The sequence below is a fragment of the Theileria orientalis genome, chromosome 1 (assembly GCF_000740895.1).
Source record: "Theileria orientalis strain Shintoku DNA, chromosome 1, complete genome".
Classification (NCBI taxonomy): Eukaryota; Apicomplexa; class Aconoidasida; order Piroplasmida; family Theileriidae; genus Theileria; species Theileria orientalis.
The window spans coordinates 217879-240384 of NC_025260.1; the positions used below are offsets into that span (position 1 = coordinate 217879).

General features: G+C 38.0%; 10 protein-coding genes across 10 annotated transcripts; 4 read left to right on the plus strand and 6 right to left on the minus strand.

Annotated features, from left to right (window-relative positions):
• Window positions 1-176: 176 nt before the first annotated feature.
• On the plus strand, window positions 177-2584 carry TOT_010000095 (uncharacterized protein; the record flags this gene model as incomplete). Its single annotated transcript, XM_009690633.1, has 7 exons — window positions 177-429; window positions 509-955; window positions 1033-1769; window positions 1850-2031; window positions 2068-2155; window positions 2219-2406; window positions 2437-2584. The coding sequence occupies 7 exons, from the start codon at window positions 177-179 to the stop codon at window positions 2582-2584; spliced, it is 2043 nt and encodes a 680-aa protein (XP_009688928.1).
• Window positions 2585-2887: 303 nt separating this feature from the next.
• On the plus strand, window positions 2888-4049 carry TOT_010000096 (cytochrome C oxidase assembly protein-like; the record flags this gene model as incomplete). The annotated part of the gene is made up of 6 exons (XM_009690634.1): window positions 2888-3149; window positions 3195-3356; window positions 3455-3607; window positions 3672-3764; window positions 3843-3908; window positions 3964-4049. The coding sequence occupies 6 exons, from the start codon at window positions 2888-2890 to the stop codon at window positions 4047-4049; spliced, it is 822 nt and encodes a 273-aa protein (XP_009688929.1).
• Window positions 4050-4284: 235 nt separating this feature from the next.
• On the minus strand, window positions 4285-5381 carry TOT_010000097 (conserved hypothetical protein; the record flags this gene model as incomplete). Its single annotated transcript, XM_009690635.1, has 7 exons — window positions 4285-4365; window positions 4427-4483; window positions 4574-4699; window positions 4750-4887; window positions 4985-5112; window positions 5165-5216; window positions 5304-5381. 7 exons carry the CDS (start codon window positions 5379-5381, stop codon window positions 4285-4287), a joined length of 660 nt encoding a protein of 219 aa, XP_009688930.1.
• Window positions 5382-5662: 281 nt separating this feature from the next.
• Window positions 5663-7596, minus strand: TOT_010000098 (conserved hypothetical protein; the record flags this gene model as incomplete). Its single annotated transcript, XM_009690636.1, has 4 exons — window positions 5663-6634; window positions 6683-6767; window positions 6869-7341; window positions 7411-7596. The coding sequence occupies 4 exons, from the start codon at window positions 7594-7596 to the stop codon at window positions 5663-5665; spliced, it is 1716 nt and encodes a 571-aa protein (XP_009688931.1).
• A 434-nt stretch (window positions 7597-8030) lies between these two features.
• Window positions 8031-9598, plus strand: TOT_010000099 (uncharacterized protein; the record flags this gene model as incomplete). Its single annotated transcript, XM_009690637.1, has 8 exons — window positions 8031-8156; window positions 8214-8335; window positions 8398-8837; window positions 8869-9037; window positions 9077-9196; window positions 9228-9300; window positions 9377-9482; window positions 9549-9598. 8 exons carry the CDS (start codon window positions 8031-8033, stop codon window positions 9596-9598), a joined length of 1206 nt encoding a protein of 401 aa, XP_009688932.1.
• Window positions 9599-10022: 424 nt separating this feature from the next.
• On the minus strand, window positions 10023-11146 carry TOT_010000100 (uncharacterized protein; the record flags this gene model as incomplete). The annotated part of the gene is made up of 8 exons (XM_009690638.1): window positions 10023-10187; window positions 10256-10356; window positions 10420-10540; window positions 10606-10686; window positions 10717-10806; window positions 10840-10930; window positions 10971-11031; window positions 11065-11146. The coding sequence occupies 8 exons, from the start codon at window positions 11144-11146 to the stop codon at window positions 10023-10025; spliced, it is 792 nt and encodes a 263-aa protein (XP_009688933.1).
• A 131-nt stretch (window positions 11147-11277) lies between these two features.
• TOT_010000101 (conserved hypothetical protein) lies at window positions 11278-11970 on the minus strand (the record flags this gene model as incomplete). Its single annotated transcript, XM_009690639.1, has 4 exons — window positions 11278-11487; window positions 11559-11633; window positions 11697-11752; window positions 11868-11970. 4 exons carry the CDS (start codon window positions 11968-11970, stop codon window positions 11278-11280), a joined length of 444 nt encoding a protein of 147 aa, XP_009688934.1.
• Window positions 11971-12202: 232 nt separating this feature from the next.
• Window positions 12203-13531, minus strand: TOT_010000102 (conserved hypothetical protein; the record flags this gene model as incomplete). The annotated part of the gene is made up of 8 exons (XM_009690640.1): window positions 12203-12271; window positions 12324-12602; window positions 12633-12722; window positions 12752-12870; window positions 13036-13172; window positions 13205-13287; window positions 13319-13390; window positions 13427-13531. 8 exons carry the CDS (start codon window positions 13529-13531, stop codon window positions 12203-12205), a joined length of 954 nt encoding a protein of 317 aa, XP_009688935.1.
• Window positions 13532-13985: 454 nt separating this feature from the next.
• On the plus strand, window positions 13986-16866 carry TOT_010000103 (uncharacterized protein; the record flags this gene model as incomplete). Its single annotated transcript, XM_009690641.1, has 3 exons — window positions 13986-14022; window positions 14075-15891; window positions 16066-16866. The coding sequence occupies 3 exons, from the start codon at window positions 13986-13988 to the stop codon at window positions 16864-16866; spliced, it is 2655 nt and encodes an 884-aa protein (XP_009688936.1).
• Window positions 16867-17255: 389 nt separating this feature from the next.
• Window positions 17256-21788, minus strand: TOT_010000104 (uncharacterized protein; the record flags this gene model as incomplete). The annotated part of the gene is made up of 1 exon (XM_009690642.1): window positions 17256-21788. One exon carries the CDS (start codon window positions 21786-21788, stop codon window positions 17256-17258), a length of 4533 nt encoding a protein of 1510 aa, XP_009688937.1.
• Between the last annotated feature and the right edge of the window lie 718 nt (window positions 21789-22506).

A 22506-nucleotide genomic window follows, 5' to 3' on the forward strand; every position in this document is an offset into this window, starting at 1 on the left:
TACTCCCGTAAATTAATCTAATTTCATATTGAAACAGCTCATTTGTTAATAAATATTTTTACCGTTGTTCTTTGTTTTATTCACATTGTATAGTCTGTTAATTGTGTACTTTTAAGCACCAATGCATAATAATACGAATTTATATTAAATTGTCTCAGTTTAGCAAGGTGGTTAGAATGGACAAAGTTATAAGCGCCTATAAGGACGAAATTGTTCATTCGGTGGAGGAATATAACGTCGTTATTGTCTCCGGATACCCGGATAACTACATGTATTCATACGTTCCTTTTTATTTGTACTCCCGGGGATTCACGAAATCGAACACCGTTAACAGAAAACCCCCAAAAATATGTACTATTTTTAACGATAAGACACAGGTCGCTTATTTTAGTGATATGTGTTCGTCACTCACCAATGACAAGTCAAAGGGTAAGTACTTAGGTAAATTAGGAGTAAACTTTATTATGGACACGGTAACGAGATGACGCGAGAGTCATAATTAATGTAGTGACGAGTGTGTTTGATGGGAACTCAGAGTACAATGTAAAAAGCGAGATCGTATACACAACGAGCGACTACATCCTCAAGCTTCTAGTAACCGACCCCCTGATATCGGAATTCTCAGTGTTCGTAGTGTGCGACGTGCACGAACGCAGCCTGAACACGGATCTGCTGCTGTCGTTCTTGAAGAGTCTGGTGGGAGTCCGCTCGAGACTGAGACTGGTGTTGCTGACACACTCGAAGAATGTAAAATATTTGATATCGTACTTTAAGGAGGACATAAATGAAGAGAAGAAGGAAAGGGCGCTAAACGAAACGCGCAAGGGCAACGGAATACAACACAGTAAGCTGAGGGACGTATATTATATTCACATGGATGACGACAGCAGATACTACAGAGTTAATTACTTGCCAGTGCCCACGTCAAACTACTTAGATTCAATTATAACGACAGGTACGTCTGCATTAGGATGGCTATGTATAATATGAGAAGTGATAGTCGCCAAGTATAGTAAATTAATGAGTTCTCAGTGTATGAAATGCTGGATGAGCCGGGGAATATTTTGATCTTCGTGCCGACGAGAGAGCACGCCCAAGTGTTAAAGTCGGGGCTGGACAGCATGATAAGTCAGTCCTCAAAGTTCACAGGGAACGTGAACGTGAAGTGTCTGAGGGCAGAAAACTATCTGGAAGACACAAACACAGACCAGTACGTGCCGGAGCAAGTGAGCAACGTGTTCATATGCACGAGCGTCACCGACTACCAGTTCGGAATGGGAGATATCACGTACATGATAGACAGCTGTCTGACGAAGAGGAAGACCTCGGACTACATTAATACGGGAGTGAGCGAGGCCGTAACGTCCTCGACGAGGGAAGAGATGGTGATAAGGGCGAGTCTGATAAAGTTCAGCGGAGAGTGTTTCCGCCTAATAACAGAGAGTGACTATTACACGACAATCCAGGCGAGCATAGAGCCGGAGATAATGACGAAGGACCTGACGATGACGGTGCTGCTCCTGAAGTCGCTCGGGTTTAAGAAGCTGAGTCAGTTTGACTTTCTGACGAAGCCGCCCACAGAGTCACTGCAGCACTCACTGTACGTGCTGTACCTATTGGGAGCAATAGACGCAAACGGAGATTTGGTGTATCCGATTGGGAACCTGATGGCAGAGTTGAGAGTCACGCCCTACTTGTCGAACTTCCTCTACAATTCAGTCGAAAAGGGGTGCTCGGAAGAAGCACTGATAATCTTTTCAGTACTACAGGTGCGGATGAGCCTATTAAAATAGATAGGGAGAGTAATGACTGGACGCTTTTCTGAATAAGTGGATAAATAGTTGTGTAGGTGAAGGATATACTGTGGAAAAGATTTGGTAGAGTAAATCGCAACGAGTCTTCTTACATAAATGAAAGACTGGAAAGTGCAAAGTTGACGTTTGCAGCAGACGAGGGAGACCTAATCTCATACTTCAACGTGTTCCAGCTATCGAAATACTATAAGGACGAGGACAGCCGGTGGTTTTCATCGTAAGCGCACACGCTCTAATGATAAATGTTTTTTAGGCACATGATAAATGAAGGGGCCATCAAAATGGCGCAAAAAATTAAAACAAAGACCGCAGAAATTTTAAGTAAATATCACCTTGAAACGGTAAGGTTTAGTTGAGTTACTTTGAAGTATTGAGGATGTTGATGGTGACTAACAACTGTTCAGAAAAGCTGCGACGGAGACGTCGAGTTGCTGGTCAAGACCATTTTCTCCAGCTTCTTCCTCAACGTGGCCTGCAAGGAGCACCTGATAGAGAACTACCAGAACTCGAAGCAGTTTATATCATCCTACAAGCCCTCGAACAAGATGTGGGAGAGCGCTCAAGGGGAACAGCAATACGTGTTGGTGAAATGGTAAGTTGGTGGCCTTTGTATTAGTTGTAGGTACGAAAAGGAGAATTATAAAAAGTTGTACATACACCCTTCATCCTTCATCGCCAAGGAAAACCCAGACTGGGTGGTATTCAACGAGTCCACACAGATAGACGGCAAAGTATACATGGAAGACGTGACCAAAGTTAAACCAGAGTAAGACTTAGCGATTTGCTATGTGTACTGATTACTAAGTATTTATTCACCGCTAAAAGGAGTAAATATGGGAATATTTTGTTATTAATAAAGCAAGAGAATAGCGATTTTATAAAAAAGGTGGAGTTAATTCATTAAATTCAGATATCTACAAGAGCTGGCGCCCTACTACTTTGGAGACCACGAACTCAAGCCTTACCTTTTAAATATTTAATTTTTAGTAATTTGTTTTGTCCACTTTATGTTATGTGTGTTTTTCATCTGTTTATCTCATTGATGTGTTAGAAGAATATTTTAAAATCCGTTCATGATTCTTTCTGCCATTAGCACGGGTAGAATCCTAAAGGGGAGTGGAATCTTCATTTTACAGGAATATTTAATAAGTAGGAGTAAGATAAATAGATCGGGGTATTTAAAAGCGTTATGTACTGTTAGTAAATCGCGCTTAAACGGTGGCCAGAGACACACGCAGACTGAGGGGCACACTACCGCAAATGATGGCAGTAAAAGGCCCAAAGTAGTAGATTATTTGAAATACAATGAACGATTTGCCAATGTTCCAAAGTTAAGTAAACTAAATCGCAGTAAAGACTGGTTTCCAGGTTCAAAAGAAGCTGTTAAGGAGGAGGATGGGACAAGTAACGCCCTGATTGTACTGGTGATCGCAATGTTCGGCATTTCTTTTGCCTGCGTGCCCCTGTATGAGTATTTTTGTCAGCAAACTGGGTATTTGGGTACCACCAAGAGGACGAAAACGTACTCTCCACCTCCAGAAAGTATAAATAAGTTATTTATTTAAATGGCTAATATAAACATTATAATATTTTAGTTATGTGCATATATAAAAACAATGTGACTGATTGTTATTTTGTAGACTCGAACTTGAGGAAGTTTGAAATCGACTTTGTCACACACTCGCACATCAATTGGGAATTTAAGCCATGTCAGAAAAGAGTAGTAGTTAGACCTGGAGAGACGACTCTGTCGTTTTACAGAGCTAAAAATTTAACAAAGGAACCCATAATTGGTTTGTGATTTTGATATACTGAGTAGCAACAGTTGCAAGCAATTGATTAATAATCAATTATTAGGAATTGCCGCCTACCATGTTATCCCTGACGAAGCTGGATTGTATTTCAATAAAATACAATGTTTCTGCTTTGAAGAGCAGCTTCTTAACCCAGGTACAAAACTAGCCATTTAGTCATTTGTGTCTGTAATCATTAACAGTGATGTGATGCTTAAAATAACTTGTATCATAGGGGAGGAAGTTGACTTGCCGGTGCTATTTTTCCTAGACCCAGACATTGTTAAAGATAAAAAATTGCGTAGGTGTTAATGACTAGTCGTTTAGGATCTTTTCACTTTAAAACAATTTTGTAGATGGAGTTGACAAGATTACACTATCGTACATATTCTTTGAGGCAAACTCAGAGATACCTCCCGAATATAAAGTTCAATTCAAATAATTTAATTGGTTGCATAATATGTTTCTATAGAAAATGAATCTATGCTTGTGTATTTATTTAGATATGTGTTTATATATATATATATACATATCCCTATGTATATATATAGTTATATACACGTGTGTATATGTATACATGTATTAATATATAAATTTGTGTGATTATATATGTGGGTTTGTGTGCGCATAGTATTTGATGGCAAACACAGACTTCATAACATATTAAATCACAAAGATTAAGCCTTCTTTCTGAAGTAAATTGCCAGACCTACAACTGTGCCAACCACTGCAACTGAACCGAGAGTTATTCCAAGGATCTAATGAAGTGATGTTATGTTTGGGCAAGATTCTTATAAATATGATTAAATATGGAATTACAGCGAAGAGTCTCCTGTTTGTATAAAATGAACTCAATTTCTTAGTCGATTCGAGCATCTGTAAATTATAAATTTAACTTTTGTCGGTGTGTAACTTTGATATCGTGAAAAGATGAGCTACTGCTGTCTAATACAAATATATAAGTACCCCTTGAGATTTGTCCGCAAGTTTCACGGAGCTTTCTTGCAGTAGTTTTACGTTTCCAACGCTTTTAAACACTTCTTGAAGACTCTGGTCTACCTTAGCCTTGGCATAATCCGTCTTTATCTTAACCTTACAAATTGTTAATAGTTGTAAATGTGTGAATAATTTAGTCAACTTACTATTGTAACTCCATCCGTTTCGACAACTTTATCAAATTTGTTAAATATTTGAGCCAAATCAAGTTTTAGCTGATTTTGAAGACCATAATTGGTATCATTTTTTTTATATCCGTTCGTGAGAACTAGTTTGACCAGTTCCTACAAAGTTGTAATCTATGTATATTTGTATCAATAGCTTGTGTGTTAACAATAGCATCTCATTTATGTAACTATGAGTGTTTTATTTAAAATTTACACTTAATAGGCTATTTGCAAATCTTGTTGGATAGTTTTCTCCTATGGTGATTAGAAATGCTCCAGTTGTTTTTGTATTATCCGACAAAAAGTGTAAAGAATATCCTTCGATTTTAATGTCTCTTACTCCTAAATGGTTTGTTTGTGTGTTTTCTCAGTTAAAATTAACTATTTCTTTTACCATTTTCTGAATTTTTAACTTTTTTAAATATTTGGCTTTTCACTCGTTCAACCTAGGTTTATATTTGTTAACTTGTTTACACACTTACATATTTACTAAATAATTTATATCTATATATAGTTTAAATAATGGTCATTACAGTTCTATTGTGTATTTTTGGCACTGGATCTGGATAAAATACAATTATCTTTTCGTGTACTATGTTTATAAATGACATATAAACTAAATTTTCGTACTCCATACGGACTCTCATATGCTAATCTGATGTTTAGTAGATATATTTATCTTAATTTCAGTCCATTTATTTCTATCATAAATTTAAAACATTTTATTTAGGGATGAATTTTATTCGATCCTATGAGATCTTTCTGTTCGCACATAAATTTCTCCATATACATACGGTCGATGTGTTAAATAAATATTTATATATCATTTTTAAGGGCATTATCTTAAAATATCTTACAAATATGATCAAATTTCACTTTTACAATTCCGTGTTTACACACTAACATTTTTACTAAAATCGTCTTGAATACAGCTATAATCGGTGGATTCCTTACTATTTAATTGTTTTATTCTACTTTTATCTAATAAAGGTGGGTCTATGGCTACATTTTCAAGTGTTTTTACATTTGATAGATGCAAGTTGACTGCGGTGAAAAACTCTAAAGAAAATTGAAACGTTTTAATTCTATCGTTATTTCGGTGTGTTTTAAACAGTTTTAATAACAGTTGGCTTATTTTAATGAGCTCATTTATGTTATCTAATGCCTTTTCTGCCGTGTTACTTTCTGTTTCACCGTGTGTGGGTGAATCGTGGATATCTACTAATCTTCTCCCTAAGAGTTCTATAATATCCTTCCATTCGTGTTCTTTTTCAAATTTTTCACTTATTTTGTCTGGAAACCCTTTAATATTACTAAATATTTCTGGATCAATATCTGAGATTCTCCCTACACACTCCATGATCAATATCTTTGCACATACTGCCAAACTTTCAACTTTATCAAGTTTTCTTCGATGTTCATCTATTTCATTAAAATAACCTGTGTATTTTTCCAATTTATCCTCTTTATTATGATTTAAGTGCCATGTTTTGTCTAATTTATCTACCTCTCCTGAGTGAATCAGCTGTTCGAGTGATGAATTGTTATCATGAATATAATTCTCAATATATCTAAACGCTTGTTCTTTGTAGACTCTTGAATATGTGTTTAACAGACTCATAACTTGTTTAATTTTTAATACTTTCAGTATTTTGTTCGACTCAAGGTGAATTATCGTGTTTTGAAAAAAATTGTTATCGTAGTGTTCCCTTGTGCTGATTAGGTACAACACCTTTATTATCTTTTCTGGCTTCAGTTCCTCTAAGCACTTTTCCACTTTGTGTATACATATATTTACAAAGTCCAATTGAAATGGGTCATACTTCCTTCTCTCCTTTAAACTCTCAATTGCTGTTGTAATTTTCTTATTTTCATTCACCTTGCTTATGTTGCTATTTTCAATCATTTGTACCTTTAAATTCCCTTCTTGAGATCCGTGTTCTCCTTTAATTGTGCTATGATTTATATTGTTAAACTTCTTGTCGTTGGCTTTATGCCTATAAGTAAATTAGCTGTGTGTGTATCAATATCTTGCTAACTTAATAGCTATCTGCCACATTAAATAGTCCACTGGCATATACATTATATATGGTACAACCTTTTGTGTGAATATCTTGATATTTGATCGTATATCAAGAGTAAATTTGCGATTTCGTTTGTTTTGTAACTATTAACTAAATTCGACTTTAGTGTGTAACTTATGTTCTCGTAAAGTTGCAGCCAATCTTTAAATGTGACCAGATCACACTCCTTCTGAAGTGCTATGACTAAATAATATCTTTGAATTGCGGTCAGCGTTTTGTTTGCATCTGATTCTATTAGATGCTTCAGTATTGTTTTTTTACACTTGTACAGTAATTTACTAATTATCTTCTGACTTTCATCTGTTGTGCAACCGTCTTGAGAAAAAATGCCTTTGTTTGAACACACTTTAATGAGTGGTTTTTTAATGCTTGTTAGGCAGTGTAACGTTAACACCAAATCATGATTTGACAAAAATGAACATTTATGTACCAATTCTTCGATGAGGCATCTACTAGTTCCGTAGTAGTCAATAGTATCGTTTTGAAGCTGAATATCAATTTATTATCGGAGGTTGTTAGTTAAGTATTTATAATAATGTGTACGACTCATAAATACCTTGTTGATGGTCAATTTATCCGGTTCATTATTGGTTATATATGTTACGTTATTGTATATTTTACAGTGGTGTCTGATTCTTTTTGTGAATGATCTAACTCTGGTTACGATATTTATCCTTCTGTCACAAAAGAAATTCTGAGTTGAAAGTCTTGTTTCACTCAACACATTCCTACTTATGTTCATTGAATTTACAGATTAATTAATTTATTTAATTTTATATCAGTTGTGTTTTAAAATTTATAAAACTTAAATTTTAAAAATCATAAAGTGTTGCAGATTGAACTTTGTGGATTCTAATTAAAAAGATTAATTTTCAGCCATGAAATTCGTTTCATAAATTATACTAGCTGTATAATACATAAATTACAATTAAAACTTTAAGTTGCAAATCATTCTCAGTAATTTTCATGAGACTTTTGCTAATTTTATATAGTGCCATAATATTATAATTTATATAACTTAACTGTAATATATTTTGTTTAATTAATTGAAAATTGTTTTTTATTATGTTTTATTTTGTTTTAGTTTTAAATTGTAATATATTGTTTCTGGTAATACTCTGAATTGCCATTTTTAACAAATTTATAAATTATATCGGATTATTTTCTTTATATAAAATGCCGAGGGCAGAAGTAGGCAGCCAGAAATGGCTTGCAAACAAAATGAAGTCAAAAGGGCTTCAAAAATTAAAATGGTACTGCCAAATGTGTGAAAAACAGTGTAGAGATGAAAACGGGTTTAAGGTGAGTCATAAAACCATATTTTATTCTTTATACGTTGCCTTAATCACGCCTATTTAGTGCCATCGCCTTTCCGAGGGGCATCAGAGGATGATGCAGGTGTTCTGCCAAAATTCGGGCCGTTTTATGGACGGATTTTCGCGAACGTTTGAAAACGAGTTTATGAAATTGATGAGGACGAGGTTGAACAGTAGCTATGTATTAGAATATGTGGCCATCGTTGCATTTAATGTGTCATTCATAGGTATTGTAAGACGAAGATTCTGGCGAATAGCGTTTACCAGGAGCTGATTAGCGACAAGCAGCACGTGCACATGAACGCCACAGTCTGGGTGACTCTATCGGAGTTTGTTCTTTATTTGGGCCGCAGCGGGAAGTGCAAGGTGGAGCACACCCCGAAGGGCTGGTACATCGAGTACATAGACCAGGAAAAGCTGAAGCGCGAGGAGGACGAAAGGGCCCGGTTTAAAAGAGAAGTAACCCTCGAGGAGAAGCACTACAAGCTGATACAGAAGCTGATAGAGGAGGCGAGGGACCGCGGAGAGTTTGAAGACCAGGACGAATACACACCGCTAATGAAGGACCCAAATGAAAAAATCGTAATAACCACGAACGTGAATACGACTGCAACCAGTGACCACACAAATAGGGGAGTAAACGTGTTTAAGGAGTTTTACCACAGAAGTACGTTTGATCTTTCTGTTAACAGCCTTAGGTAAGAACCAAGACCGCGACAAAGAAGGCCACAGTAAGAGGGGTGATTCCGAAAGAGACGGCCGTACGCACTCCAGAGATGGCGACGACAAGAGCAGGGAAAAGAGGAAGTCGGAACTTGAGTTGCTAATGGAGTACACTCAAAAAAGATCTAAGCACAATCGCAATAGGTACGAGCAGGACAAGGACGGGTATCGGAGGTCAGACAGCGGCAGTTCCAAAGAGTCGGAGGAACCTGACACCTGGCTGTGCAATGACATAATGGTCAAGGTAATTTTAAAGTCCCATGAAATGTATAAGCAAAAGTTCAAAGTGATACGCGTTTCCAAGTAAGTTCCAGGCCATTTACCGAGTTTTTAGCAACGTGGCCACATTGGAGTATACCAACGGCACTTTTCAGATTCAGGATAAATACCTGGAAACTGTAATTCCAGTAGGTCTTGTTACCTTTACTCTTCACTCAGTAGTTACTAGTCTATTATGGCAACTCCCACTAATCTATTTAACAGAAGGAGAAGAATAGAGTTAAGATATTGTCTGGCAAAAACAAGGGGCTGATAGGTACACTGGTCTCAGCTGACCCCGATAACCTAAAGGCGTCAGTGTCAATCCACGGTTGGTCTCCATTCACTTTAATTCGCTGCCTATTTCCCCTTATCGCTTCTCATATAAATTTTATAGGCAACTTGTTTGAATTCGACTACGACAGTATCAGTCAGTATGTTTCCTAATATCGTACACTACCTGTATCCACGCCCACCTGTTTAACATGTTTGCACGTATTTGTGTGTTTACCTGGGCGTGTAAGTGTCCACATATGTCCACTTATCTAATATATACGTTGGTACGTGTACGTGTGTATATGTATGTAGCAAACAAATACAGTTTCATATTTTGTTGTAACTTAGTGCTGGGTTGGCCTCAGCGACTTTAAAGTGTTCAGCCTCCTGTAAATTTATTTATCGAGTGAATTGGACTCGGCAGTCCCTTAAGTTGCACACTTGCAGCACTGCGTACCTGTCTAGGTTGTCGTTGTATTGGTTAATCCAGTCCCTAAAAACCTGTTGATGGTTTTCAAACTAACTTCCTGTGGTTGTAGTAGTCAAACTTCCCTATCTTGTTCAAAAATCGCAAATTCTGTTAGTAGTTATTAGCTTAAGGCTTTATCTGGATATCTAGGTCAACAGTAATATATAGTACTTTGCGAAATATAAACCGTGAGTGTGCAGTCAGGTACGGGAACCAGGCTGCGATGTTTTGTGAATCGACCCTCTTGTCGTATATTGCGTTCCTCATCTCCGAGCTCATGCTCTTGGGCACCTAATTTCAACATTGTTAGGTCAATGTGTTTGGAATCTGCTTGTTGCATAGGTTTCCTAACAGCTCACCTTTCCCAGTATGAATATTTTCTGGTAGAACTCGTTCATTGGCATTTCTCGTATTTTGTACTTGAGCGTATTTCTCCACGTGCACATTATCCCAAAATTCCCTAATGTCAATATTCATTTCTCATTATTTCGCCATTTAACCTAGGTATTTTAATTAAACTTACCCAATGCATGGTGTTTTAACTGCTTAATCGGACGCGAGTAGTTTATTATTATGTTGTCTATGTACAGCCTACTCGGATCTCCGCCGTGCTCTTCGTATATCTTCTTTTGCGATTCACTCATCTATTTATTTTATTTAACCTTAAAAATTTTATGTGTGTAAATAAATATAAATCCCAATGCCTTACTGAGTTTAATATTCTGTTTGTTTTAATGTTTGGGAAGGCTGTGAGCCAATCTATTGCGTCCTGGAGGTGTAAATTCGTCAACTAAACATCAGTTATGCACTTATTTCTAACCAGCTTAGAGTACAGCTTCAATCTTTTCAGACTTATTGGCAGTTCTTCCACTTTAAAGTCCCATACTCTGGCAAATTCTTTTGATTTAATCTGAAGAATCAGTCAGATATCAATTTCATGTACTGGCAATTCTTCCTTGTCGACCCTTTTCGGTGTGATGAATTTACGTCTGTATCTGTTTCTGTTAAGGCGGTGGATCAGCTTTTTGCGCCATCTGTAGTTTAATGTGCAATTTGGGCTAAAACAAAACATACTCCCAAAGTCCCTTCTTGCGATAGTAAGGATTCTTGATTCCACAACTTTTATTTGATAGACCTACATGAATTATTATAATATGGGTTTATATACCAGAAAAAAAGGCTCTTTGTGTATTTAAAATCCTTCCAAAGCCAGTAAATAGCCTGGGCACATAAAAGAAGCCATACATCATATCAGTACGATAAATAGGTGTAAATTATTCATGTCTTTAAAATTAATTGGGTTTAACTCTAATAATTACAAATGTGTAGTACAAAAGTAGATTAAAATTTGGAATGAGGCGGTAGTATGGTGTTAATCAGATTAAGTTGGAATAAATGGACCCAGAATATTTAAAAACATTTTTTTCTCGTGGGTGTTGCTGAAACTAACTGGGATACAGTTTCCATTTTCAAGTAAATGGAACGCCACAGTAGTGTTGAAATTCATCGTGTTTCCGTTCGTCTGGATTCTGCTCAACTCATCTTTGGTGTGAAGAATCTTTTTTACGGATCCGAAATCTATTTCTCTGACCTAAATTAATGTTAGTTTATGGATTGAAATAGTGTTTCAATTCTTCTCATCATTTTTGGGCTAAAACATACCTGTTTATCGCAGGCTATTCTAACTAAACTCGTTTCACAGTTTACGTGTAGTGTACAAGATAATTTTGTTCCATCCTGAAGGGCGATTAGCGACTGGTGTGTGTATTTATTATCATGGATTTGTGGCCTTACACTTACCTCAAGCAATACTATTACGTCCAAATTTTGTTCTAATTTTTGTTTAAAATTTTGTTCTACATTATTTTATTATTTGTTGCCTTTGGGGGTTAATATGTGACTCACATATCTAATTATCTGAAATCGTTATTCCATTTTAGTGCTTATCTGCTATACTATGGTTGTTCGTACCATCAAAATCCTCTTCTGTTCCTTCTTGTTTTGTTGTATTTCCTGACGCACAGCAGGAGTTGAACAGGCTGAATACGTTGTTGCAGGACGTTTTCACTGACATTGTGCATATGATTTTTAGTGCTCTACGTTTTTATTTACTTTACGTATTTGTTATTCACCTATTTTTTAATGAAATGTTTAATTTTTGCGTTGGAATTCAAATGTGCAATAGTGAATTTTATACACACTTACTGTCTAAAATACTTGGCTAAAACTAGCTTTTAATTGTTTACAAAATTAATTTTAAAGATACAAACACTATATACTTTTATTTAAAATCGCGATTAAATTATTTAATCATATATTGACAGCTCTTTTAGTACATCAGCGTTCGAGGATATGCCCCTATGGGCCTGCAATCCCTACAATTCTTTGAACAGTTGACATTTTTTTACTAATATTATAAAAACTCACCTCTTTGTCCAGCTTATGTTGAAAAAATATTCTTTTTGCCTCCTGTGACTTTTTGGCATACAGCGTTGCCACTGCCAGGTTGTTTATGAAGACCCGTTCGTGGTCCTTGAGTGGCTTCTTAGAGCGTTGTATTGCTTCCAGATATTTTACCGTTTGGAATTTTTCCACTGCTCCTTCGTAGTCTTTTTCAATGATTTTTAGAATCCCTTTGTAGTAGTTTTCGTTTTCATCGTCTCTAAACGTTTTCATGTGCCTCTCTGAGTCCTCTAGATATCCCAGCTACACTTTTTTTCAGTCTTAAAAAATTACCTTCCTGTATATTAAAGACAGTACCACATTCGTTGATATGTTACTTGGGTCATATTTCAGATTTACTGTGGTCAGTATTTTTATTGCTTCCTAAAATTTTCTATTATTTTATTTCTTACCATCGGCCTTAACAGTGATAGCAGTACGTCTGATATCAACAACACTGTAATTATTATTTTATTTACACTGTTTTCGTGTCCTTTATAAATATTTTCCTGTTTATTTTTACAGATATAATCTACATTCTGTTGTTGTTTTTCATTTTGTTCTTGTTGCTTTTCAATCTTTTGATTGCTCTTTTCGTCTGACAAGTCCAATAGATCCCCAATATCTGTTGTTATATTCTTTGAATTCTCTCCTTTTTCCGATTTATCTTTAGAATCTGGGCTAAATGCTTGTGTACCTTCCACCTTATCGTTCAATTCTCTTGTCACTTGATTTAGTAACTTGTGTAATCTTTCAAGAGATAAGATGCTCATTCCCCTAAGATGTGGGTAGTATGCGTATATTAAAAATGTGCTAAATGGGCATCTTGAGCCTCTAAAATAATCTGTGTGTTCTCTTCAGTCTACCTTGTGTATGGAAACTTATGGTTTAGTTTATTCTTAAAAATCGATTCTATCAGTTCAAAATCCGAGTCGATGTCGTTAAAATTCTAAACTCACAATTGTTTTCTGGTTTACTACCTTGAGGTGTAAGTTATAGTATATTCTTATGGTCAATATTGCGATTAATTTAGTAGGCTCTTTATTGAATTGCTAAAATGTGTGTAAATTCCAAACTTCAAAACTTACATAAAAGTTTTCTCTAAGAAGATCTGTGATTTCACTGTATTTATTTCCAATAGAAAGGCGTTTTAGTTCAGAAACGACATCGATATCGGTAAAATCGGTGTCCATTTGATATATTCTTTAAAAATATGTTAAAATATAGAAAAGTATATCTATGTGTATGTTTTTGACCTGTATTTTTGAGGTGTGTAGTAGTTAATTTAGTGATCGTTGTATCATGGGGTATGGTTATCCCCTTCCATACAAAGAATTAGTTGATTCCTTATTGTTTTTGCATTAAGTTTATCTAATTTGTAGTTCAATTTACTAGTAAAACTTAAATTTTTAGTAAATTGGAATCATTTCGTAGTTTGATGTATTTTTTATATTTATAGTATTTATATACTTATGTTTTCGAATCTTCCGTTAAAACGCACTCTTTAAATTATAAAACAAATTTGTTTTAGTTATAAAAACCACCTTTCTCGTATTTTTTAAGATTTTTTGGGTATTGGTGGTGATTATAATGTTATTATTTTGACATATGTAACGTTGAAGTAATTAAAAAATTAAATATCGTAAAATGCCTCCGAAAAAAACTAAGAGAGGAACCAAAAAGGGTAAGTTATATCAATGACTTTCTAGATTTTTTTAAACTAACATTTAATATAGAAAAAAAAGTCGAAGCTACACCCGAAGAGAATTTAGAAGTTGAAGAAAAGGTTGGCGTGGATGAAACAGAACTGGGTGTAAAACTGGAGGAAGAGTCAGAGGAAAAGGGCTTGGAAGTGGACGTGGAAGGACAAATGGACCCTTTCGGACAACCAACGGACTCTGAAGCACAAAAATCCGAGGAAGAACTCCCTAACGATGATAATGAAGCATATATGGATGTCGTAAATGTAGACTTGAGTATTGAAGAGGACCCTGGAGTGTTACAGCAGCAAGAACAGCAATTTGAAGAAGAGGAGCAGACTGACGATTTACTGCTGGAAATGGGAGACCTGTTGAACGCATTAGTGCAGCTTTCGTCGGAACTTGAAGAGAAGGAAGAAGACGAGGAAGAAGGAGCTATAAGGGAAGACGAAGTGCCATTTGAGCGCCTCCCGGAACTAAACCCAGAAAGCAGCGTGCTTTTGTTGGTTAACTTGCCACCAGAACTGGATAGCAGCAGAGTACTGAGCCTGTTCAAGGATTCAAAGTTGGTGACGAGCGTGACGCTGATAAGTAAAACGCAAGTCAAGGTCTTCTTCAGGTCTCAGAGAATAGCCGCAGAGGCGAAGAGCAGACTCGACAACATAAAGTTATACAATCGCAGACTGCAGGCACTATACGCCAGGGACATTTTCGCAAACAACTACGTTCCGCCGCCAGCATACCCGCCAATGGCACAGCCGCCGGGAAACTATAACAGAATGCCAAACAATTTCCAAAACAGGAACAACTTCTTTCCACACGTGCCTCCGCCGCCAAACAAGACGTACACGCGTCTGCCGCAGGACAAAGGAAAGTTGATATTCAACAAGTACAAGCTGCTGAACGTGACGCTGCAGCAGCTGCTGCTTGAGTTCTACAATAAGATGAACCTGGTCCCAGGCACAGGCAAGTCCAAGTGGGACGAGACGAAGAGCTTCTTTGAAAACCAAGTGGCATTCGACAGAGTGTACCAGAAACTGGGGATCACAACCAGATATATTCTAATAGGAAACCTGAAAGAAGATATTATGGAGAACTCGGAGAGCGTCTACGACTTCCTGTCGAGGTTCACGAATAACTCGTACACGTACCAGATAGTGAAGTTGCCGTACAACTACGCGAGTCGTCCCGATAGCGAGTCCCTGGAGGACAGGAAGTGGCTGCACGTAGTGTTTGAAAAAAACAGGGACGGATCAGGCTTTTTTAACAAGCTGAACCACCTGATAAACTACAAAAGGGAACAGGGGAACATGGAGGCAGAGGACCCGGACAACGTGAAGGACCTCGTTCTCAAGTACTCGTGTCCCCTCAGCGCCACGGAGAGTCTCTGGATAAGCAACGTCCACGAGTTCTGCGGGTACTTTAAGAGCGAAGATGACGTGTACGGCTTCTTCAACAGCCTCGGAGTGGTTAAAAACTTTAAGCTGGTGTACGACGCGGGCTGCATATTCGTGACCTTCCAGAACAAGGATATAACCACGAGAATATACAACTTCCTGAACACTCTCTCACCTAAGAGGGTCATCAAGGTGTCGAGCTACACAAACTCGAGAAACAACCCGGGAGCCCCGGAGAGAGTGGACCTAGAAGCAGAGCTGTATCCGCTGGAGAAGGATACAGATGTGCTGAATGTGGACTTCAGCGGGAAGACGGAAAACAGCTTCGTCCTGGGCCAGAAGCTGCTCAACGCAATAAAGAGAAGAGCAGACTCCCAGGAGGTTATCGATAGACTGCTCAAGTCAAACGATATTTCAAACTTTATGTCAGAGCCGCAGTCGAAGAGGCAGAGGACAGTAAGGCCAGAGCCCCAGGACTTTAGAAGAAGAGACACGCCGCGCTTCGAAAGAAGGCCCTACAGAGACAACTTTGGCAGAGATACATATGGAAGATCCGAATACAACAGAGAAGCATACCCGAGAGATAACTACGGGCGAGATTCACACTCGCGGGACCACTACGCAAGAGAGCCATACCCCAGGGATTCATACAGGGATAGCTACAGAGAAGGCAGAGATAGCAGGGACAACAGAGACAGCAGGGACCTTAGAGAAGGGTATGGCAGAGACAGAGACCGAGAATTCAACCGATTCAGGCAGAGGTACCCCATCAATAAGGAACGTGTGGACCGCTTCGGACGCACAATCAGGAACTACGACAGGATGAGGCGGGACGAGCCGTGGAAAGGACCAAAAGGCCACCCAAACGACTCGGTGCATCCCTACAGGGACCCTGGCGCCAGGGACAGCTACCTGGAGCAGCCTGGCGCCAAGTTGGGGGGGCAGAAGGGTGTCGGCCCAGGCCCTGAAGTCGACGCGCCGATCGACGCAGAGCCGTTCAAGCCGCGCTCCCCAGAGCGGCCGCCGCCCGAGAGTCCCGCGGAAGGCGGGAAGCGTGAGATGATATACAGCAAGCTGCTCAAGCGCGGCAAGTACATCTGCAGGGTCAGCTGCGCGTTCGTCCGCGGAGACTACGACTCGAAGCTGCCCGAGATGCTCGACGTCAACCAGCGCGCGAACCCCGAGAGGCTCAAGAACTGCCTCGCCAAGTCCAGCGAGCTCTCGCTCTGGCAGCTCGGCGCAGACTCGAAGGACGACAGCGATAAGTACGACTCCCTGTGCGACTACCTCATCTCCAAGAACCGCGTTGCGCTCGTGCAGCAGGGCCCCTACGACGTGTACATTGTGCCGCCCAACGACTCCTACGTGGAGATGCTTCAGACTCCAGACGCCAACTTCATGTACGCCTATCTTCTCCCTAGGTCCCCCTGACTATTCCAACTTTGGTCCTCCAATCACATAATATATTTTATATGATTGTTTGTTTATCATTTGTGTTACTTATCTTTATTCATGTATGATTCAATTTGTTTATTGGTAAGACTTAAAAGGCGGAAATGATGTATATTGCTGAAAAAAGGTGAAAAAACGAGAGGAGAGGAATTTCATTCAAAGACATAGATATCCGGTAGAAGAAAGCATAAAAATGGGTAAATCAGAGCCTTAAGTAAATTGTCATATAACTAAATCGAGAATATAGAAATCCGCTCCATTTTAACAGACACACATCGACTATAGGGCCTGATATTAGAACGAGATTCCGTGACATCAAGTAACTACACACATTTGTATAATATAAGTAACCGCATTAAATTAGAGAATTATGATTGGTTAAAGTTTTCTTCAATAATTTTTGCAATTGATTCATTTGCTGCGATATCACTAGTTTTACAAGTCCTCACTATGGAACCGTCGTGTACCACCCATACAGATGTACATGATTTCAGGACGTGTGCGTTATGCGCCGTGACAAACGTGGTACAATGTTGGAAATAAGTCTTAACTAACTCGTATATTGGTATTCCAAGATCATCTTTGCTGGTTGCTTCTTCGGCCAAGTCCTCTTCCGGAGGCTCGTCTACCACGATTACTCTAAAGAAATGCCTGTATAGCACGAGTCTAGCCAACGACAATGTCCTGAGTTGGGTATTGGATAGCGACATCTCACTGTCATGATCTGACACGGTTCTCTTATCATGTGCATATCTATCATAGTTGGATAACCCCAAACGCTCCCTCAATAACACAGTATTTAATTTCTTTCCACCAGGAAGGCCATTGACAAACTTCAGGAGACCACAATTATCAAGAGCTTGGTTGATGTCATCGTCAGTAAACAATCTTCTAGGATCAAGGAATCTACGCACAGTCCATCCTCTAAATACAAATGGAAGTTGAGGTAGCACACCAACTATTTGTCTGAGAATTACCTTGGGTATTTTATTCAAATCGGTACCGTCTAATAAAACCTGACCATCTCTATGTGAAACTATGTTCTGCAACACTGACAAGAGAGTGGTTTTACCAGCACCTGTTCTACCAACCATACCTATGACGTCAGATTTATTTGCTGACGCAGTGATGTTTTTCAGGATCATAGATTCGGTGCTAAGGTCAGGCGAAGTATACACACAAACTTCCTTCAACTCAACACCTTTGTGTTCAGGAGGTAAGAAGAGGGTAGAGTCGACAATGGATAGTCTAGGATGGTAGAAAAGTCTTCTCAATCCATAGAACTTCTTGTTATCAGCTTTGAACTCGATTGCCCTTCTTTTTAACAAGCGTTTCCTGTCGTCACTAGTAAGGCTTTTATCGATTGGATTAACGACATCTTCCTCATGGGTGTTGATGCATTTGTCAAACACGAGTCTTTTAAGCGGAGGAATAAAGTACTGAAATCTAACAACTGAAACTAGGAACACTTCTGCAATTGAATATACCATCGAGAAAAATGTGAACGATTTTGTTGCAGCAACGCATAGTGACAAAGCCAATCCGAAGTGTCCTACTTTCATCTTATATTTAGTATATTTATCCAGAATTTTGGGAACAACGAGTACAGTCAAAGTAATCAAAGATAGTATCCAGTTCAGCGATACTGTTCCCCAAGAAATTATGAAGTTTAGCATAAATTTGGATCTAGCATAATACTCCCTATGTTCATAAAATGCAGTCTCGATATCCTTTAATTTGTTATAACTTCTAGTAACAGATGGTCCCGAGATTGCATCCTCGAGTACGGCGTTGACGTGGTAGCGGGATTCAAAGTACGCGAAGTTAATTCGGCTCATGGAAGTCACGTATTTTCTTACAATACCAAAATACGCAGAGGCCAGAATCACAACCACAAAAGGGATCGAAATGGGAATTAAATAAAGCAGTGTAACTATATTGATAATTGTCTGAATTGATGCAAATAACAATAAAGACACTAATAACCCGGTACCGTCATCAGTCATACTAAGATCACATGAAAGGAATGTTATAACTTGAGTGATTTGCTTCTTTACCTTTAATACCGATGAACTATGAGTGAAAACCGATTTAAGTGAATATTCGTGAAGCTTGCGAGATGAAATGAACGAGCCTGCTGTAACAAATAAAGTAGCAATAAAAGACACTAGAATGATTACTGCCACAAATATTGTTATTGTTCTCAATGAGGTGTTTGCTCGCGTTTTAATTTCAGATAAATCAACAAATTCGCCATCTTTGTGCTTATTAATATTATCACTTATGTAATCTGATAATCTGGTTGACAAAACCATCTTCACGTTTTCCAACACGGATAATGAGACAGTAAGGAATATGTATAAGAGGAAAGATAAAACTGCAGGCTTCATGAAAACTAGATAGGGATTAAATTTAGTACCTGCCAATTCGTCCTTAGCATACGACTTAAACGACTTGCTGTATTTTTCCTTGGTCACTTCCATTCTACCCTGCCTCGTAGTGGCATCAGATGAACACAGACTCAGCATATCGGCAGTTAGATAGTTCATTTCACATGGGCCGGTTGTCTTGGTTGAAAAGTATTTGTAATCCTCATTGTTAACTGGTTTGTTAACTTTAATGAAGTCATGTAGGTAGGAATGGAATTTCAACTTATTGTTTTTGACGTTGTAAATTGGAGGATTAGGTACCTCACCCAGGTAAGGCAACCTTGAACATATTTCGAGTGTTTGTTTTGATGACGTTAAAACAACTGACAGATCATTCTTTGACAGTAACCCTGTTTTAAGGTTAAACAGGTTATTGAAAATGTTTTTGGATACGTAAGGATCTAGACCATGGAACGATGCGTCCAAGCACATCAGGAACGAACACTTGCTGTTGTTGTACTGTTTGTTGACTTTGTGGAATACGAGATAAGCATATACTGCACGAGCCATTTCCATTCTCACTCTCTGACCTCCACTGAGTGAGTGTGCATTTTCTGACACTACTCTGAGGTCGCCCTTCTCCCAGGTTGATATGTCATGTTCAAGTTCAACTGCCGCCAGCACAGCATTGTATACATCCTCTTCAAATTTATGACCAAATGTAATGTTGGATCTAATGGTACCATGTTGCAAGAATATATCCTGTGAAGCATAGAATATTGGCATAGATGTGTGTAATGGTACAACGGCCATAGAGCCCCCAACCAGGGTCATCTCACCAAGCATTGATTTGATAAAATTTGATTTGCCAGCACCTTTTGAGCCTGTGACAACTGCCATCTCACCACGTTTCAGCTCAAAGTTGATGTTGTTCAATAACGGTTCATAGTTCTTATTTAGCAGCTCCTCCCTCGAATTGACCCATGTGAACGTGGCGTCCTTGTAGTAGACGACAACACCACTCGGAATTTGATTGGTTATTTCGGTTACGATTGAGGCTACATTGTTAGAACCTGTGAATCTAGTGTCAGTAGCATAGAAATTAGGTGAACAGCCAGCGAAAAACTTATCCAATCTTCTGAAGGACGCATAAGCCATTCCACATATTTTGATTGCTCTTGGTATCAAAAACATTATAGAGATCATTCTTAAGAATATGTAAAACGTTACCATGAATGCCGCAGTGTTAATATCAGTAACGAGGGAGACATTATCAACAGACCTTACAAAAGATCTCTTGATAATATAGAAGGAAACATTAGCGCAACAGGTGTTGACAGTCATATTAAAAAATGTCAAAAACATGTTGAGGAAAAGTAAAGATAGTTCGTTGTTTCTGGCTTGAGTTATAGTGTTGATGGCGATGTCATCATAATAGGTTTTCTTAATTTTGTCCAGGGATAGTAAAACGTCGTTGTACTTTGTTACCTTGTAATCCCTCAAGTACAGAACGAATTTGTATATATAGGCGTTTAAGGATTCAGTTACAAACATGGTTACCAGAAATATAACTCCCATAAGGTACAAGAGCCACAAATTGGCCTTCACGTGCCTTGAGACCAGGTAGGCTCCATAAATGAAATTAGTCAAAAATTCTGTTATCTGTTTAATTGCCTGGATTGATGACCCTATGAAAAAGCAATCATTGAAATCCAAATTGAATATTTTGGGAGTAATCTCGTGGTTTTGGTATCGTAGTGCTTGGCAATACAGTGGATTTTTAGAACACTCGGAATCTGGCGAACAACTGTGCAGTACCTGATTGCAAACGTTCAAGGTATTAAAACCATTTATATTATTGAAATATTTCCTCCTGTGGCATACGGAATGCATACATGTGGAGATGGAAAAGAGGTAGAGAACGATACACATCAGCCTATTCATGTAGAAGTTGATGTTTTCGAGAACCAGCCCTTCTACTATCTGACATAGAAGTATGGACAAAAGCAAAAAGAACGTCTTAACGAAATTCAACGACTTCTCGCCTAGGAATGTGAGTGTTTTTTCAACAAGGATTGAAATACTCATACTCAAGAGGTTGAAACCTATCAGCGCAATAAACAAGAACAGCGTCCTTTTCCACAAGGTGAGCACCAATGCTCTTAATAGTATTGATCTGTACGGCTTCTTGACATTGGCGCCCGTGGACTGGGATCGAGCTGTCAAATAAGAATCAAGCCTGACTATTCCATCGCTCACGTGTTTTGAAAAAATTGGCTGATATTTGAGTATTTGGTCCGATACAATGACGGGAGGGAGCTTGTAAGGTTCAACGTTGCGGGTTGCAAAGTAGTTGGCCCACCTATGAACCCAGTGGTAGAACAAATACCTGAAAACGCTGGAATCGTTGTAGTAGCCAAATTCCTTATTCTTAACATTTTTAAAATATGACTTTTGATAGACCTCACTCTGCCAAAAGAGTTGGTCAGGGCCATCTCCAGACGTCGATAACTTCATGGTGTTTCTGCCCATGTATGACGGTTATAGAATTTCTTCATTATTAATACGCAAGATTGCTCTTGCATTGCCAGAATAATTAGATTGAGCCTCTAAATTATATCGGATGTCTAATAATATATGTCCTGGGTGATCGTATTGGCCCTAGGAGCCTAGAAAGACAGTGCCAAAGTGCTCAGCTACCGACAAAATCCCCATCCATAAGTGCTTTTAAATTATAAGTCCTTTAATGGAACCTTGAAATCTCTTTACTATACACCTTTAATCGATGACAAATGCCTTCAGACGTTTCCTGAGTATAAATGCCAATGCCTGTGTGTGTATGAATGTGTGCAATATTTAAGAATATGTAGATTTTAGAATAGCTGCAAAGTGTTATCTTATTGATTTCATACATTATGTCACTACTTTGTGATGAGTATATTATTTAAAAGTTAATAATATGTGACTTTGTGTGTTATAGATAAATGGCTGAATGTGATAAAAGTGAATGTTGTAAATAAATTTTAAATACTGTAGATATGAGTTAAATTCTTACTTTATTCAAATCAATGGCCCATTTAACCTTATTAGAATAATTATTAATTATATAATTTTGTGGTACAATTTATATTACCAAAAATAATATATAATTAATGTATTTTGTATTTATTTTTATATTTAAAATTAAATTAGGCCAATAAATAATATGTATAGTATCTTTTATATAAGAATAAAAAAATAAGGTTTTATG